The following is a 17,918-nucleotide window of genomic DNA, read 5'->3' as shown; positions in this document are numbered from 1 at the left end:
GCGACGTTCGTGGTGCGTTTGCTACCTCAGCACCATCTTGCGATGTATAGGCGAAGTAAAAAATCCCTGGAAAACAATAAAGAGTGTAACCTTAGAACTTGGAATTTTTCTGGACATTCACGAAATATTTCCTCACTCATGTTAATATATTTTCAAACCCCTTAAACTCTCTATATGGAAGAATGAATTTCATATACATGTATTGTACAGAAAAAAATTCCAACTATGATATTTTACAACTATCTTATAAATTTACAGCAAATTACAACTGTTTGTATCCTACAGGGCTCTGGTTGTTTACACATAAATTCAATCTAGGAATGAATAACAGCTGGTAACGTAAATAAATAATTTTGTCTTTATTTTACATTCATTTACATTTAGATCACTTGTCACAAAACAGTACACGAATGTATTTGTATGTCTGATATGGTTTGTTTTGTTACAATCTCTAATACAGTAATTCACATATCCTGCATTGAATAAAATTGTATTAATTTTAATACTGTCATTTTCGAAAGTAATAAAACCCTTAAATACGAAAATTTTAGAAGTTAACCGGTAAAAGACTTGAGCATATCACCAGTGAAAATGGAATCTAAATGCTAGTAATTATTCACTTCTTTTTAGCAACCAATCATGTACTAATCATGTTATTAAAATGTGAGGATTCAATTTTCATACATATATTCAGGCTGTACGATTTCTTCACATAACTCTTCATTTCATTTAGTTCAACAAATAAGCTAAATATAAAGCCAAACAATAACACAATACAATGTGTGTACAACAGTACAAATAAACTATCGACGTCGTAATGAAATAAAGAGAATAAGAGATAGTGTTCTTATCTACAAAGCAATCTTGTAATTGCCACAGTGTACGACAATTGTAGAGAATAATAATACTCAGCTCAACTTTATGTGCCTCATAAACAGTGGCTGTTGCACAGTGTTCTAAAATGCAAACTTTATTTGTTAAGAAGAAAGTGCTTCAAAGTAGCCTAAACCTTATCACATGGCATACGCTTTTATGTAAAAATCTAACTGCTATACTGTGAAGCACATCTGTAGTAGAAAAACCCGTCAAATTTTCTACATTTATTCGGCTATGGAATTAGGCTTTTGCAAATAATAAGAAATAAATTTACGAAAAGATTTCAATTGTGTTTCCTGGATTATAAACAGTTTACATTCAAAATTATATTGACATATTCCTAAGGAATGAAAAAAAATACAAAGCTGATGTAAAAAAAAAGTTTCAAATTTATGCCAGCATTCTGGCGTTTATAAATTATACAATATTTTGAAATATGTTTAGTAATATTGTCACATTAGACAAATGCACCCAACAAGACATTCGCAACTATACTAATAATTAAATTTAAAAAAATAATTGATAAGCAATTTAGAAGTAAAAAATTAACTCTACTTAAAGTAATAACTTTATTAATTTGATCTATTAATTTAATGTTTAAAATAATTACAGTGCTGCATACTTAATTGAGATATTATTTTATAAATCAACACGATTTACTTGATTAGTGTATTGAAAATTGCTGATTCGACTATAATGTTTAGTTTAATATAGACAGTTCGTTTTGTACATTATTTTCGAGAAAAGTGACGAAGATTATAAAAGACCATAGGCGCCGACTTTAGCATGGGCAAAAAACAGTTTCTGCCATCCCAAAATCCTCAAGAGGAGCATACATATACATAAAATATTGTTTATGTCAATCTCGTCCCATTCAAAATTTATTTGAAGTTGACGCTATTGCAGAAGACCAAAATATTATAAAAGAAATGTGTGGAAGTTAGAGTAGTCAATAATAGTTTAAAATCATTGTGTCAGAAACAATCTTAAGAAAAAAGGGGGGGGGTGATAAATTAAAGCAATGCACAATACTTACACTTACAGGATGCTAAACATTCTTATTTTGGCCTTGTATCAATGATACTCTATGTACAAATATTAATATGATTTTTATTAGATTATATGGTGAAATATGCAGTGTGTGTTTTGAGGTAGGTGGTACAAGTTCTGTTTTAATCGTTTTAAAATAAAGTAAGTATAGCCATAGAAAGCGTACATTAGACACCACAGCAACGTTTTGCAGATCGAGTTTTAATTGGTTGTATTGAGCGTTGAAAGTAATCAAGAAATCTCCGGTCGGATCCTACAACGTAGATTTTAATAATCTTTTTAACGAAGAAAATGTGGTTATTCTTAAAGAATTTTAAAGGACTACCTTGTGCGTAGATAGTTATTTCTATTTAACACATTCAACAAAAGGGCTGTAATTATATAATATAGAGGATACCCCACAAGAGATATACACGATTTTTAGGAATTCATTCCTTGGACCAGGCATGCGGAACTCGAGTGTACTTGTGGAGATTCGCGAGTGCTCTATGCACTGCCAGCCTAAACAATGCACCTGAAGGTCCCCTCCGAGTGCACACAAGAGCGGTCTCACACAAATAAGACGAGTTGCCCAGGCCTGGCTTTAGACGTATTCAGAAACACTCTGGCTAAACGTACTAAAATCTAAAACAAAAATACTTTGGTTTTCAATTTCACGTATCACATCAGGTAATTTGTATCATTTTAATGCAAATGTTCGGTCTTTTTCCATTTCACCCAAGTTGAGAACTTGTATTTTCTTAATCATCGGATTCTTTGTCCTCTTCTACGTCATAATCATCATCATCTTCCATTTCCAACTCGTCTTTTGGCTCCAGCAGGAACTTCCAAACGCGATTAGGGCCAATTTCAGCCACGTAGATGGCGCTGCCATCTGGGGACACGGCGATGTCATGAGGGGACTGGAAACCCTTCAACAAGAACAAATGAAAGTCAAGATCAAGGTCAAATATGGTCAGCGATTTAACCTATTTTTAACAAACAGCCAGTCCCTTTTAAAGGTCTAATGTATGATTATTTTGAGTGGAGTGCCCATAGTGATAACCCCAGTCATAAACTTCCCTCTGGACCAACTCTCTGTGGAAAATGGCAAACTGTGGAACTAAATGTTAAAAAGCAATCTTCAACCCCTCCCCCAATTTATGATCATATCGCATCTTACGAAACTCCTAGATATGCTACTGGCCTTTTTGGTACAAAACTTACCTTTACACCAACCAAAAAACGCCCTTATAACCACAGAATATTAATTTCAATTACAACCTCAGTGAGATACCTAGACTAACCCCATATGCTAATGAAATTATAGGTGATTGATTAAAACGTAACATATCAACTATGGATCAAGTTTTTCACATCAGACAGACACTTGAGAAAAAGTGGGAATATAATCAAAATGTCCATCAGCTATTCATTGATTTTAAAGCAGCTATGATTCGGTTAAAAGAGATATATTATATAATTTATTAGTAGAGTTTGGGATACCTAAGAACCTTGTTAATATAATAAAAGTATGCAATAATGAAACAATGTAAAATTCGTGTTGGTATTAATATGTCTGACAAATTTACAATTCATGATGTGTTAACACAAGTAGATGCATTATCGCCATTGCTCTTTAATTTTGTCTTAGAATATGCTGTTAGGAAGGTAACAGAAACTAATGAAGGACTAAAATTGAACAGTGGGACTCAGTTGTTAGCATATGCGGATGATGTATATTTGTTAGGGGATAATATAAATACAATTAAGAATAATGCTAAAATATTATTAAAAGCAGCTAAATAGATAGGGTTGAAATTTAGCAAATAGAAAACTAAATATATGCTTACAGGCCGAAACCAAGTATTAGGTAATAATCAAAATGTAATTATTGATAACAACTCGTTTGAATCAGTTTCCAAATTCAAGTAGGGGTAATACTAACAAATGAAAATAATATTAAAGAGGAAATAAAAAGCAGACTTAATTCAGGAAATGTGTGTCACTTTTCTCTTCATAAAGTTCTCGTATAATATGAAACAAACTAAAAGTTAAAATATACAAAACAGTAATTTTTGCCTGTAGTATTTTATGGATGTGAAACTTCGTCCCTTACAATAAAAGAGGAACATAAATTAAGAGTATTTGAAAATAAAATCCTTAGAAAAATATTTGGACTTAAAAGGGATGAGGAGGCAGGTGAGTGGAGAAGGTTACATAATTTAGAACTTCATAATTTGTATTCATGTCCAGATATTATTAGAATAATTAAATCAAGAAGACTTAGGTGGGTAGGCCATGTGGCACGAATGAGAGAGGAAAGAAGAGTTTATATGATTCTTGTTGGGAAACCTGAGGGTACGAGACCAGTAGGAACCAAGACGAAGATGGAGGGACAACGTTGAGATGGATCTAAAGGAAATCGGTAGGGATGGAAAAGATTGGATTGATCTTACCCAGGATAGAGACAGATGGAAGGCTTGTGTTGCTGCAACCATAAATCTTCGGGTTTAAGAAGGCTAGAGAGTTAGTTAGTTAGTGGGATATCTATTAACATTAATGTTTAATAATAAATTTACAAATCGAGTATTATTAGAGGGACAAGCCTTAGAAACGACATGAACAATTTTACCAGCAGTCCAGTTTTTATTGCACTTCCACCACTACGCCTGTTATACTTATTAAAGATTAAAACTTTCAGAAAGATTAAAGGTTTCAGAAAGATTAAAGATTTCAGACAAAATTCCTGAAGTTGTAGCTATCAGAGATAGTAAATGTTCATTGGCAAACGAGGAAAGACCGATTGACACAGAAGCTATGACAAAAACAACAACAACAAAAAAAAACAACTTGAAATTTGAGGTTATAAATTGAAGAAAAAGTTACTTATAGTTTGATATATTAAATAATAATGCAAAGTAAATTATACCATCTGACTGATGGCGATGATCACATGCTCAGATAGGCTAATATAGACTGGACCTACAGTTAACACTGGGACCAGACAGAACCATTGTGCAATGTGCTTTAATTGGGGGTTCGAACTCGGGACAGGACCACACTACATAATCAGGGAGGGCCATGATAATCACAGTGAAGAAGGTGATGATCCACGACTTCAAATCGAATTTTTTGAACGCGGAAACACAAATTGGTTGTGTATCTAGAGATTAATTGCGACGATTAGGATGAATGGTGAATTAATGATAGGAGTGAAGGAAGAAATATCCTTCTTTACGCAAGATTGAAATATATGACCACAGTCTTCGTAACACGCTATGCTAATCACTCTGCCAGGTCAAAATATTCAAACACATATCCGCACTTAGTCTTCATGGCGGCTCACGGGGCTAATTTTAATTATACCGTTTTCAGTATTTTGATAAAAAGAAGAAAAGAAAAAGTATTTGAAACGTACAACAATTTACATTACTACTACTACTACTACTATTATTATTATTATTATTATTATTAGTAGTAGTAGTAGTAGTAGTAATAGTAGTAAGTGCTGTAAATTGAATTATGCATTTATTGAAGCACGCATCTAATAATTCACTGTTCTCTTTCGTGAAATCACAGTTTTTGATATCACTCTAGCTATTTTTAAAACTCACAATTCCGTCTATTTTAAATTCGCATCAAAAAGAGGAAGAAGGCCTATAATGATTTCTTCACCTCATGAATACAGTACTCAAGGGGTCCCGGGTTCGATACCCGGTGGAGGCATAAGAGGTTCGGATCCCACTTTAAACTGTAGGTCCAGTTCCGATTAGCCTTACTGTGCATAGAGTGGACTTAAAACAACAACTCATGAATACAGTACGTTAAAAGGTGGGGAAAATCTTGCTGTAGTTAGTTCCACGATCTATCGCGAGAGTACGGCACATGCGCTTCCGCTCATCGTGACATCTCTTGGCGAATCTGTGAAGCACGTACCGTATGGATGCAAAGTCGATTTTTAAAAAGGACGTAACATTTACAATTTTTTTAAAAAGATATTCATCACTAGGGCTACTAATGATTGTAACGTTATATTAACTTACGAACACACACACACACACACACTGCAGCTAAACATGTAAAATTTGTATGGACTGTAATATTTATCAGGCATTATGATTCAACAATTGATTTATGTAATAAACGAAATTTTCACTCATACCTTACCAGAACTTTTGGTTCCGCAGCATGCTTGGCTAACTAAACCACTTACTCAGTCTTACTCAGGGTGCGAAATCCTGGGGGGAAGGGGATTTACCCCCACCACGGGGGCAGGGGGATTTTCCCCACCAACCATCTTGGCCTAAAAATTCCCCCTACCAAAAATATCAGGGGGAAGACTTTTTTTTAATAACAACAAACATAGCTAACCAATTAGTTTTGACTTCAACTATACTTTACTAGGGATAATATCAAAAACATGCAAGTGAGTGTTGCATGGTTTTCACTCTCTCTCTCCCTTTTAACAGATCTAAACAATTAACAATATATGTACAGTAAAAGTAAAACAATTGATTTATTTGCTTTATTTTACTTCGCTTTTCTGCCATAATTGCCTAATCGCTAATATAAAAGTATTGAGACAGATAAAAGTATGAAATGTAATTGATTTATTTAAATAGAAAGCAAAAAGTTATATGTAATAAAACTATTTCAATTATTTTCTAAATTATTGAAATTTTTGACCAGTTGGTGAAGGAATTACTTTGCTGCTTTATAAATTTCTGGTATATATAAAAGTAACAATTGAATTCTTTTATACATATTTAACAATATACACATTAAATATTTAGTGATTTACTTTTATATGTAATTATAAATATATATAACATGTAATAAGTCATGTATACATGTTTATATACTATATATATATACTATATATATGTATATATATATATATATATATATATATATATATATATATATATATATATATATATATATATATATGAATGGCTTATTGCAGAAAGGGACCCGAGTCACTTTTGCACAATTCTGAGAAAAACAATGAAAAATCGTACAATATTAATAGTGTAAGAAAGAAATGTGCCGTTGTTGGCTCAAATATTCAACATAATGAATAGTTAATTTTGCAACCCTCAATACACCCCCCTGCAGTATGCTGCTAGACACAGTGGAGATGAAAAAATTAACTCCGATACCTCAAAAATGTGACTCAGGTCCCTTTCTGCAATAAGCCATTCATATATATATATATGTATATGCGTGTGTGTGTGTGTGTGTGTGTGTGTGTGTGTGTGTGTGTGTGTAAATTAAGATCTTCCTCCCCCCACCAGTCTCCAATGATTTCCACCCTGGTCTTACTTATTGTTTTCACTAACTGGTTATTAGTGTGGATATCCACAAGACTTTTTACCAAGTGACAAGCAAGACATCCCCCATCCCCTCCCCCCTGGGAAATTGGAGGGGTGGTAGTAGGACATTTCCTCACAAAACAAGCAACTCCCACGAAGAAACACTGCTTCAATTTGAAGTTATAGGATTCCTCCGACGACCTGGACCACTCTATATTTGTAACACCAGTTCCTTACAAGAATTAACACAAATTACTGAAATGACATTACAATACATGTGTGAAATATATAATTTTAGACTCATGCTAGTTTTCCACGTGAAGAAACGTGGTCACTCAATCTGAATTCCCATTGTTATTGGTTATGTATGTATGGCATGATAAATATCTCAAACCGTTGGAAATTTTAAGAACAGATGATATTGCAAACCTTACCGGCAAAAACAATCTTTTGTTATTCAAAGAGATTATGTAATGAGAAACGAAAAATTACAGGGATTATGTCTACTACCCATTTTCTGGATTTATTTTCTGGCACTTACCTCCAGAGGTCTCCACGTGTCAACGGGTCTTCCACTGTCGAGGTCCAAGGTGAGTCCTTTGGTGGAGAACACTTCGGGCCCCTTGTTCACCCCGTTCGTGACAGCAAACAGCAAATCACCTGGCAAAATATACATTAGCAGAATTTAAAAGGCAAAGATACATAATCTACTGTAACGAGAGACAAGACGAACCGAGCATGTTTTGTTCTCATCTCAGACTTCAAGAAATGGCAGTTTTCTCATCTTGATATAATATATACAATTAACAACTTACAACAAACTCAAACTGCTAAAGAGATTTTACGCATTAAACACAGCAAATATAAGTATCCAAAGGCCACACACCCCCTCTCATGTGTCTAATTAAATCTCACAGTAAAGGAATTTTGATTTACCCGAAAATTTCCTATAAAATTCATTCTAACTTACTACACTTCACTACGAAGTGAGGGGGGGGGGGTGCGGGGATGGTATCCCCTAGAGACAGCAACATTTCTGCAAAGCATCTCCCTAGCTGTCTCATTGTCGCTATGTTAAACCATAGGAGCATCCCCCCCCACTAACACCAAGGCTCGTCCAAACAGCTTACATTTTCCACTTTAAGCGCTGCTGTAAATAAACGCACGTGACTTGTAAAGCTCTCTGATTTGATTCCGTAATTCTGACGTGAACGTGTCGAAGATAAGGTCTCAATTTATTTATTTGACAAACGATCCATATTCTCACGTTTTGGAAAAGCTGCCAGCGGAACAATGTCCTCGATCTCATCTCGAGTCGCCATTACGAAATTCACAGAAGAAAATTAATTGATTGATTCCATCCACAAAAATCATCCATATAGTACAATGATATGGAACAGGCCAAAATTTATAATTTTAGAAGTTTTTAACATTGATTACTGTATACCCTTGCATTATTTGCTTTACATAGTGGAAACATGAAGTTTCAAATGTTACATTCATTGAATGTGTGAACTAATGTTATCTTAAATTTCTGTTTATTGACTTTGATGTGTTACAAGTTGCTTATATCTTATGACAATAATGAAGAAAACAAATATGAAATAAATGTGGATAAAAAATAGAAGTCACATTATATAAGCACAAGTTTCATTTCTAAATACGCAAATTGAACAAAGTTTGACTCTTGCATAGATCAGAAGAAAGGGTTTCCCATATCACTTTATTTCTTATTAAATTCATGGTTCAAGAAGTCCTCAGTTTTGTGAATTAATTGATCCATTAATATCTAATTTAGTGTTTTTGTAAATTGATGTTATTTTTTATTTTCTCTGGTAGTTTATTGTGTAGATGTATCATATTCAGATTTTTGTCTTGGAGGCAGGTCCGTAGCTAGAATTGATCTTCAGGGGGGGGGGGGGCTCATGGGTTATCAGGGGGCTTTGAACCAAGTCCAGCCTGGGTTCAGTCTCTGGATTCTCGGCCTGTGTATAGGACCGGTGGCAATCCACCATCGTGAGGAAATTGGGGAGCTACGAGTGAGTAGTGTAACCTGGTCTCGGAAATCTCCTACAAGGGCTGGGTGTTCGACGTGTTAACCCCACGTCACCCCATTACCAGTTGAAGAACTCCACACCTCTAGGTAGGATTGTGGGAAGGAGACTGGCAGCCGAGATATAGGCCCAGGCCCTTTCGAGGGTTGTTGAGCCATGTTTTTTTAGTGTTAAATGAAGGTAAATTAAGTGGGGGGGGGGGTCATTAAGTTACATAAAGTTTATAAATATCACACGAATACTACATTTTTTCTATATCTTTTAAAATATCGCTTCAAGTGTTAATTGGCTGCTACTGAAATCACACACTCCATACTCCGTTTGATGATACAGATATTTATATCAAACAAGAAAACATTGACAATATTCAATCATACTGCCTAGCGTACATTCCAACCCCCGGCCGAAGCAATGAAACTCCCCTTTGTTCCCAAAACTTGGGAGCTGTTGACGTTTGATGCAGATGCGGAGGGAATTTGCATAATGACGTCAAAGTCACAGATTTCTGTATAAATAGGAGGTCGCAACAGGGACAACGAAGGCACAGATAAAGAAGCTCCCCTGTGAAGGAACTTTCTGAAGTCTAGAGAAGATAATCTCCTAAATGCTTGCCGCTACTTACACTTCTTCCTATAAATAATGTGAACGAATGAAATAGCTGCTGTTCATGTTCTGTGAATTTATCCTTCACCAAAGTTGTGAGCAAAATAATATCTGCTGTCTACATTTTCACTCTTCACTGCAAATAAATTATACAGTACAAAATAGTTTTACCTAATGTCAAGGGGGCTGACCTCAGTGCCGGGGGGGGGGGGGGGCTGAAGGCAGTTCCAAGAGGGGCTCAGCTCCCCCCTGGCCCCTGCCTGGCTACGGGCCTGCTTGGAGGTACGAACTGAACTGACATGCAATAATCTATGATTCATTATGATACTTGTGTACATCCTTATTTTTACTTGCAAATACTTGGGAAATCAGAGTGGCGAAATGACAATAAGTCATAAGTTCAAGAACATTACATGTACGGTGACCTGATACGTACCAAGAGGAGCGATTCCGAAGACTCTTCCAATCGGCCCTTTGGTGGTCAAAACAGACTTCCCGTCGCTCTGCGTTCCTTTCAACCCCGCCTCGTAGCATTTCACCCTCATGTTCTCCCTGTCTGCAACGCACAGCGAGTCCTCCTCTTCTATCAGGGCCAGGCTGTGCGGGACATTCAGCGGTGTATCTGCAACATTAATCCATTATTACCTTAAGATATATACGTAGAGTACGTTCAAGATGTAAATAAATATAGTTATGAGTAACAAAAACACCGTGGTAAGCTGTCCGGCATCAGCGCTTGTCTTTCCCGGTGAACGGGTCAGCGACAGTCGCTAGAGTCGGCTATTAAAATTACAGTTTTCATATTGTGTACCTTGACTTCAGAAGGTGTTGAAAATGATGTCCCTCTGCTGCAACACATTCCTGTCATCTCCGAAGGAAATTGGCATTTACACGTGCAAGTTCATCTACCGTAATTCTCCCGATTTCTCGTACAATACTTTCTTTTAACTCACGGATGGTGTGCGGATTGTCTTTGTATACTTTATTTCCCCATTTTTCTATCCACTTTTATTCAGAACTGACCCTGTTACTCTAAACTTTTTTTACGAGGTTTAATATAGTGGTCCTATGTGGAACGGGAGCACCAGGAATTTCGTTGCAAAACGTCGTCGCACTTCTACACAATTCCTTTTTCCGAAGTAACACTCGACAAGATCAATCCTTTTTTGTAATGTAAACTTTTATGGTGCCATATTAAGCCACAATCTTCAACATACGGACACGACACAACATCACTTCCGAGGGAGGATTATACTGGCGTCAGTCTGCAAAGTCAACAGAAGGGGAAAGAGAGCGAAGGCAGGGAGAGCGAAAAAACAGACTAGCGAGCGACTGTCGTGGACCCGTTCACCGGGAAAGACAAGCTCTGATGCCGGGCCGCTTGCCGCCGAGTCTCGTAGCGAATGTCAGGGAATGCTCTGTATTTACAATACAACTACATCAAGTCATTCCATCCGGAGAAAAAAAGAGGCAATCCGAGAATTAGGTATTCCTTATAAATTTAAAACAAACAATCGTGCCGCCCCTACCAAAGTGCCGCTCTAGGCCCGCGCATATGAGGCCTATTGGGAAATCCGGGCCTGTACGTCCCTGCCTCTTTGATGCATAAAATGAACAAAAATCGTCAATTATGAAGAGAACGAATACCGTTGGCTCTAAAATATAGCATTCGTCTCTGGAGGTAATGCCTACACCAATGAACCTAGCGGCCGGACGACAGTCGAAAAATGACCATTCAACCACCCACAAGAGAGTGTCGCTCATCCGCAACTACTGCCGACAATAAAATGAAGGAATAATGGAATGGATATTATGGAATAAACCCCGTGTCCGTCCCGTACCAAGGGCCTGTGGTAAAAATGCTCAAATATTAAAAGACGACACTCTCGCTATCTTTACGTCTCGGGTACTTCAACTCACCGTCATCGGATTCGAAGATCTTTGTGACGTTACCCTCGGGCGAGAATTTCAGAATCCTGGAGTTGCAGTAGCCGTCGGACACGAAGAACTCCCCGCTGCCTGCCACTGCCACGTCCGTCGGTTTGCAGAAGTGGTTTTCGTCGTTCCCGGGTTCGAATCTCGTCCCCAGGGTCATCGATGGCGATCTGGAGCCTTTGGGAAACTGGAAACAAAAGAGAAAAAGCGTTAACGACATTACATGCGACAGGTACATTTTCATTCAGGATAAGTAACTTGCTAACCAGTGGCGTGTCCAGGAGAGGAGGCGGTGGTGGTGGTAACCCCATTTTGGTTCGGCTTCATTTAAAAATACAAGAAGGTGGCAATATAGGAATGTACTACCAACGAAAGCACAATGCTCCTTTGTTTGTTCCCCATACTTATGGCACATACCATTGTTCTGACGCTGTATTACTCGGAAGTCAAGAGTGTCCGACACAGATTTTACCAGAAGTATAACATAGTACATAACTTTAATTTATATAGACCACAAAATAAGTAATTTTATGTAAAATCACTAAATTATGAAGAATATATTGAAATATGTAAAATTAAATGTTAATATGAACACCTTGGTGCAATTTTTGTCTTTATCCGTCTTGGGCTAAATATATCGGAATAAAATGTGTGATTACTAGAGCTCGTTTGTTGCGCCATGTGGCTATTTTTGTCCTGTAATCATTTTATATAAATTCTGAAGTGCCTAAAATTGCTGAATGAATAAAATTACCTGATTTGATGTGGATGACATCACCCCCTTCCCATTTAAAAATTTTGAGTTGAATTCAATATGGCGGCCACCAGTATGGCGGACATCCGCTTGGAACACACCAATGTGGTTCCCCCTAGGCCTAACCTGCATCTATCATGGTCATTTGTACCCACCCTAACTCCTTTACATTTTACAGGGGGTGTTAATGGCCTTTTGAATTACCCTGCATGATATGCGTACCCACCTTAAAAACCTGATGAAGGGCCACATCCGTCAGCCAAGTGTTGCCATCTTTGTCGATGGTTATTCCATGAGGCATGTAAAACATGTCCTTCCCCCAGCTGTTCAGCAACTCTCCGGTGTTTGGGTCCAGGGTCAGGATGGTGTCCACGGCTATCGGGCCATTGGTAATGTGCTGGAAGTGTTCCGACGAATTGAAGGAGCTGCAAGAGAAGAACACTTTTCGTCATTCGAAGTCGAAGCCATATGGAACAAGAATTTAGCTTACGCAACGATCATATATCAGGAACTGTTTAAATGTTGTCTTTCTTCTTACGATATCAGAACAATGAAAGATGGAAACAAGAAAAATTTGTCAAATTTTGTTTGATTTGAAGTCTAATGCATGCACAGATAGACCAGTAAGGTATAAGCATACATTTGAAGTGACATGGGAATTACTGAAACTGCGTCCTACCGAGAAACGACTTAAGGTTGATTGAATGGCGATATCATTAACCACCTGGCTATCATAAATCTCTCCAGTTAATGGATACCTAATTTTTCTTTAGAAAAAAAAAGAACTTACCACAAATAAATTTACCCCACCTCCCTTTTACAATACACTATTTACACTTGAAACACAAATATAGCATTTGGTATTTTGGCTTATATTATGCAATAGAAACATTTTCAGTAAATAATGTATATTTCTCTGAAAGAAGAGCTCGGAAGTTCAGGCATTTATTTTCGTTAAAATAGGCAGGCAAAAACGCATTTATAATGTGGAAAATAGGCACTAAAAATGGGAAAAAAGGCAAAATAAACTGAAAAAGGCACATTTGAAAGTCACTTACTTTTATCTATAATTTCTGGCAAAATGTTAATGAAGCATACATAAATCAAGCAAATGTAGCTGGACTCATTTCGATAACAGCATTTTCACCTTTTAGAATATCACAAATTGTTTTCAATTGTTTCAAGTCATCATTTGCACTCACTACCCATTTGCACTTTTCCACAACAGCTGACCCCTTTTCTCCATCATCTGCTGCATAGATTCCTCGAAGATTTTCATGGATGCTACAAGAGTCTCACCTCTTTTTCCTAGCTTTGTAATTGTCTCTGGCAATGCACCACAATGTGCAAAACTAAACGACAGTTCATTCTTCAGTTCTGAATAGCACAGGAGTTTTTTCACTTCACGAATTGAAGCTGCTTCATTTTCTGGAAGAGCATCGATCACCTCACTGATTTTTTCAAGGTGGTTAGCATAATATATAGCTGCTGATATCCAGGTTCCCCATCTCGTCAAGACTGGTTGCGGAGGTAAACTAAGCTCAGGTGCAACTTCCTGAAATGTTCGGGTTCGAGAGGAAGATTTCAGAAATATCTTCTTTGTGTTCGAAATCAACCTGTCCACTTCTGGGTGCAACACTCTAACTTTTTCGGCGATTCTGTGCATTGCGTGGCCTACACATGTGATATGAAGCATATTCGGGAAGAGAATTTTCAATGCTATGGCAGCCTTCTTTATATAGGGAGCTGCATCACTGATAAAAAGTAACATGTCATCATGATGTACACCATCTGGCCAGAGCAGAAGTAGGGAATTTGAGAATAACTGATCTACTGACGAACCATTGGCTCTCTCTAGTTGTTCTGACGTGAGAAGAAATGACGAGGATTCTCCGCATGTTGGTTCCATAGTTCATATGATGACGTTGGCTATTCAGCGTCCAATAGCGTCAGTACTTTCATCTGTTTAAATCCAAACCTTCCTTCCACCAACTTCAGCACGAATTCTTTGCAGAGCTTCTTCGTAGCAGATGCTTAAATATGTTTTCCGCAGGGTAGATTCCGACGGCACCGTTTCTTTAGTGTATTTCTCCAGGAATTTCCTCAGTGAATTGTTTTCCACTTTCCAGAAAGGTATCCCTGCTTCCATGAAAGCTTTACACAGTTCAAGAGAAAACTGAGATTGTCTGTTGGATGAAGTGCCCACTGTTGAAATTAGGGATATCTTCTTCTTTTCAGCAGTCAATCATTCACAAGGACATGTTAACGAAAAGGCAATATCTTAACTCAGCATGAAATACTATTTTTTTTAAACACACTTTTCTCCTTCAGCAATGTTGAAACATACGTGAGTTCAATATTACTTAAATAAGGCGAAAATTATTCACATAATAAACGGAAGAAAAATAAATGCCAACAACGTTTTTTGGGAGAAAAATAATTTATTTACACATTTTTTTTAAAAAAATGTTCAAATTTCATTGAAAAAGGCAAAAAAGGCATTATAATTAAAAATAGGCAGTGGGGTCCCAACTAGGCAAAATAGGCAAAATGAAAATGCTTCTAAAACATTCGAAACAACATAAAAGACGTATATCCGGAAAAATTTTATCAATATATGCAGTAGATAAAAAGAGGCATTTTGCCAAACTTCCGGGCTCTAGTTATAACGGTCGGATTGACCATTACTGGTTTGTGTTATTGTAATAATTAATTGTTGGCCAGCTACAAGGTGTAGGGTTAATTATTATGTTTTTCATGTGTGTACTTTTATGTTATTATTGCATGTAAGTGTATGTGCTTAATGGATTGTGATTTTTACTGGATATTAGATTCCCGTGTTTTTTAGCCTCCCAGTGGGGAGCTGTCTTTCAAAGAATGTTGCAGTGGAAAATTCCAGTGCTACGGGGGACACGTCCACGGACGTCCCTCCTCGACTATAAAAAAGGCCAGTTGGGCTTTAGAAAAAAACCCAGTTTTTTACCACCTTCACAACGACGAAGAACCTTCGAAAGTCTTGTCCGCTTAGGGTGATAAGACTGAATGATTGAGAACTAAATGTAATACTTGGCCAAAGGACCTTCTTCGAGAGTTTAGTCCACTTAGGGTGGCTAGACTGATGACTGAAACTAATGTATCATTTGGCTAAGGAACTTACTTCGAAAGTTTAGTCCACTTATGGTGGCTAAACTAATGATGGAAAATATATGTAGCATTTGGTAAAGCAAACCCCTGTTTGAAATCCCCAAGTTTTCCAATTAGCAAAGATTTGCATTTTGTAAGATATTGCCGAGTCACATCGTAATGCCTAGAGGGCTGATCAAGGATGCTGCGTAAGGAAACGCAAGACTGGTCGGAATATCAATTAAGTCGAGGGTAGGCCACAGAGATAGTTAGGCTAACTCTGTGTTAATGAAAGTACCAATGGTTAGGCCGTAGGTACGCCTTTGTTTGAATTACGAAAATTGGTTGATTTTGTAAAATGCACACATGGAAGCTGTATGTAAATATGTATATAATAGCAACGTATAATAAGCCAATATAATCCTACAAGAGATGTTCTGATTTAAGAATTAACTCCAAGAACTACAGTACTGTCTAATTTAACCCAGATATTTATGCACTCTCTGTACATGTGTAACGAACCTAGGGACGAAAAATATAAATGTTATGTGAAACCCCCCTTTCGTAATTTCTGCGTTATTATAAATCTGCTCTCGATACATCCAGGGAGAGGTGTGGAAGGAGAGAGATTGAAAGGGTAAAAGAAGGGAAGTAATCCAGAGGGCCGGAATTAAACCATGGAAGTGGGGGCAGCCATCACATATGGAGGCTCCATGTCCAGGATATATCTTGTTGTATGAATTGTCGTCAGGTCTATAGGTTGGAAAGATAAACGGACTGACGGACGGATAGATTTTTTAATTTTTACAACGAAGATCGTACAGAAGTGAATGTTATTACGAAGTGGAAGAAGTAAAGTAGAAAAAATGGCAGTACAAATTGATGGAGATTTGCTTGGACAACTACTTGGAAATCATGATATAAGCGATAAATCTCGGGAGGAAATTGTTGGAGTTAAGTAATCTTGCATTATCTCGCACTGAACAGCAGAATGCTAAAGAGGAGGAGGAAAAAGTACAGAAAATTCTCGCTAAATCAAATTTACCGATTCCAGTTTTCACAGGAGGCGATGACAAGATTTCGCCACATGATTATTTGCAGGAGTTGCGAAATTATAAGGATGTCATAGAAATTTCGGAGAAGTCATTGTTTGACAAGATTCTTCCGTTTTCGCTTAGGCAAGCTTCAGATGATTGGTTTAGAGTTTCATGCCCGTTTGAAGATTTCAAAAGCTTTGAAAATGCGTTTTTAGAATAATATTATTCTGTTGATTATAAGAACGAGATAGAGAGACTGATCCAGAATAGATTCCAGATGAGGGAGGGGCTTTTAGTTCTGTCGTATGAGGAAGCTGTTCTCTATGAGACAGAAGGACACAGAAGAAAGTGAAATCATCGAACATATTCTATCTCTTGGACACCCTAGTTTTCGAAGACATTTGTATGGAATGCAATTTCACACACTGAAAGAATTGGAAACCGAAGCCGGGACTGTACAAAGAAGGTTAATTTCAGAACGGCTTTATTTTTCCCCACTCGTTGGTGAAACGGAATTATCTTCTTCTGAAGTTGGCAAAACTAAAGCGGGAGAACACAGAGAGGAGGGACACATTTGACCTTTTCCTCCCGAAAAAGCGAACAGCACGACGAGGGTGACCTACAATTACCATTAGGTTCTCTCAACCCGGTTTACATAAGAGAAATGGTGAAACCCCTAAACCTTTTGACGCAAACTTTGGACAAAAGAGAGACCCTTTTGGACAAGCGAGGGGCAATAAAAATTCTGCAAATAATTTGTTGGGTCTGCCATTCTCAGGGCCACAAGATACAAGATTGTAATCTGAGTAATAAAAGGAGCCAACCTCCGGGAGGGGGACATAAGCAGGGTCCCCAAATAAACCTTGTCTCGACTGCGAGAAAAAGACGCAGGAACAAGAGCTGTTTTTTGAATGAAGAAAGCAGTTTTCAGCGAGACTTCGAACCCCTGATCCCATGTAAGATAAACAACAAATCCTTTGTATTACATATTTGCAGATACGGGAGCTTCAGCTTCTACGCTAAGTTTGAACACAGCCACGTTATTAGAGAGGGATGGAAATAAATTTATGAAGACGAGAAAATGGAAATTTCATTAGCTGTAGGCAGCGTTACATCAGAGGGCGAGATGTATGCTACCGTTTGTATTAATGATTTGAAATTCAGGAATAAATTTATCATTCTTGAGAAT

General features: G+C 37.2%; 1 protein-coding gene across 1 annotated transcript in view; it reads right to left on the bottom strand.

Moving 5' to 3' along the window:
* Window positions 1–345: 345 nt before the first annotated feature.
* Pal2 (Peptidyl-alpha-hydroxyglycine-alpha-amidating lyase 2) overlaps window positions 346–17,918 on the bottom strand; it is a 28,520-nt gene continuing 10,947 nt past the window's right edge. Inside the window, exons 3-7 of the mRNA XM_083140065.1 lie at window positions 12,796–12,994; window positions 11,801–12,002; window positions 10,317–10,502; window positions 7,765–7,883; window positions 346–2,837 (exon numbers count right to left, since the gene is read on the bottom strand). Coding sequence (XP_082996191.1) covers window positions 2,667–2,837; window positions 7,765–7,883; window positions 10,317–10,502; window positions 11,801–12,002; window positions 12,796–12,994 — 877 coding nt within the window. The 3' untranslated portion in view covers window positions 346–2,666. The remainder of the gene's footprint in view (window positions 2,838–7,764; window positions 7,884–10,316; window positions 10,503–11,800; window positions 12,003–12,795; window positions 12,995–17,918) is intronic.

This window comes from Lepisma saccharinum, chromosome 1 (genome assembly GCF_977018435.1).
Source record: "Lepisma saccharinum chromosome 1, izLepSacc3.1, whole genome shotgun sequence".
Lineage (NCBI taxonomy): Eukaryota > Metazoa > Arthropoda > Insecta > Zygentoma > Lepismatidae > Lepisma > Lepisma saccharinum.
Note: the sequence above shows the minus strand (reverse complement) of the source record. Positions and strands in the feature narration are given on the sequence as shown.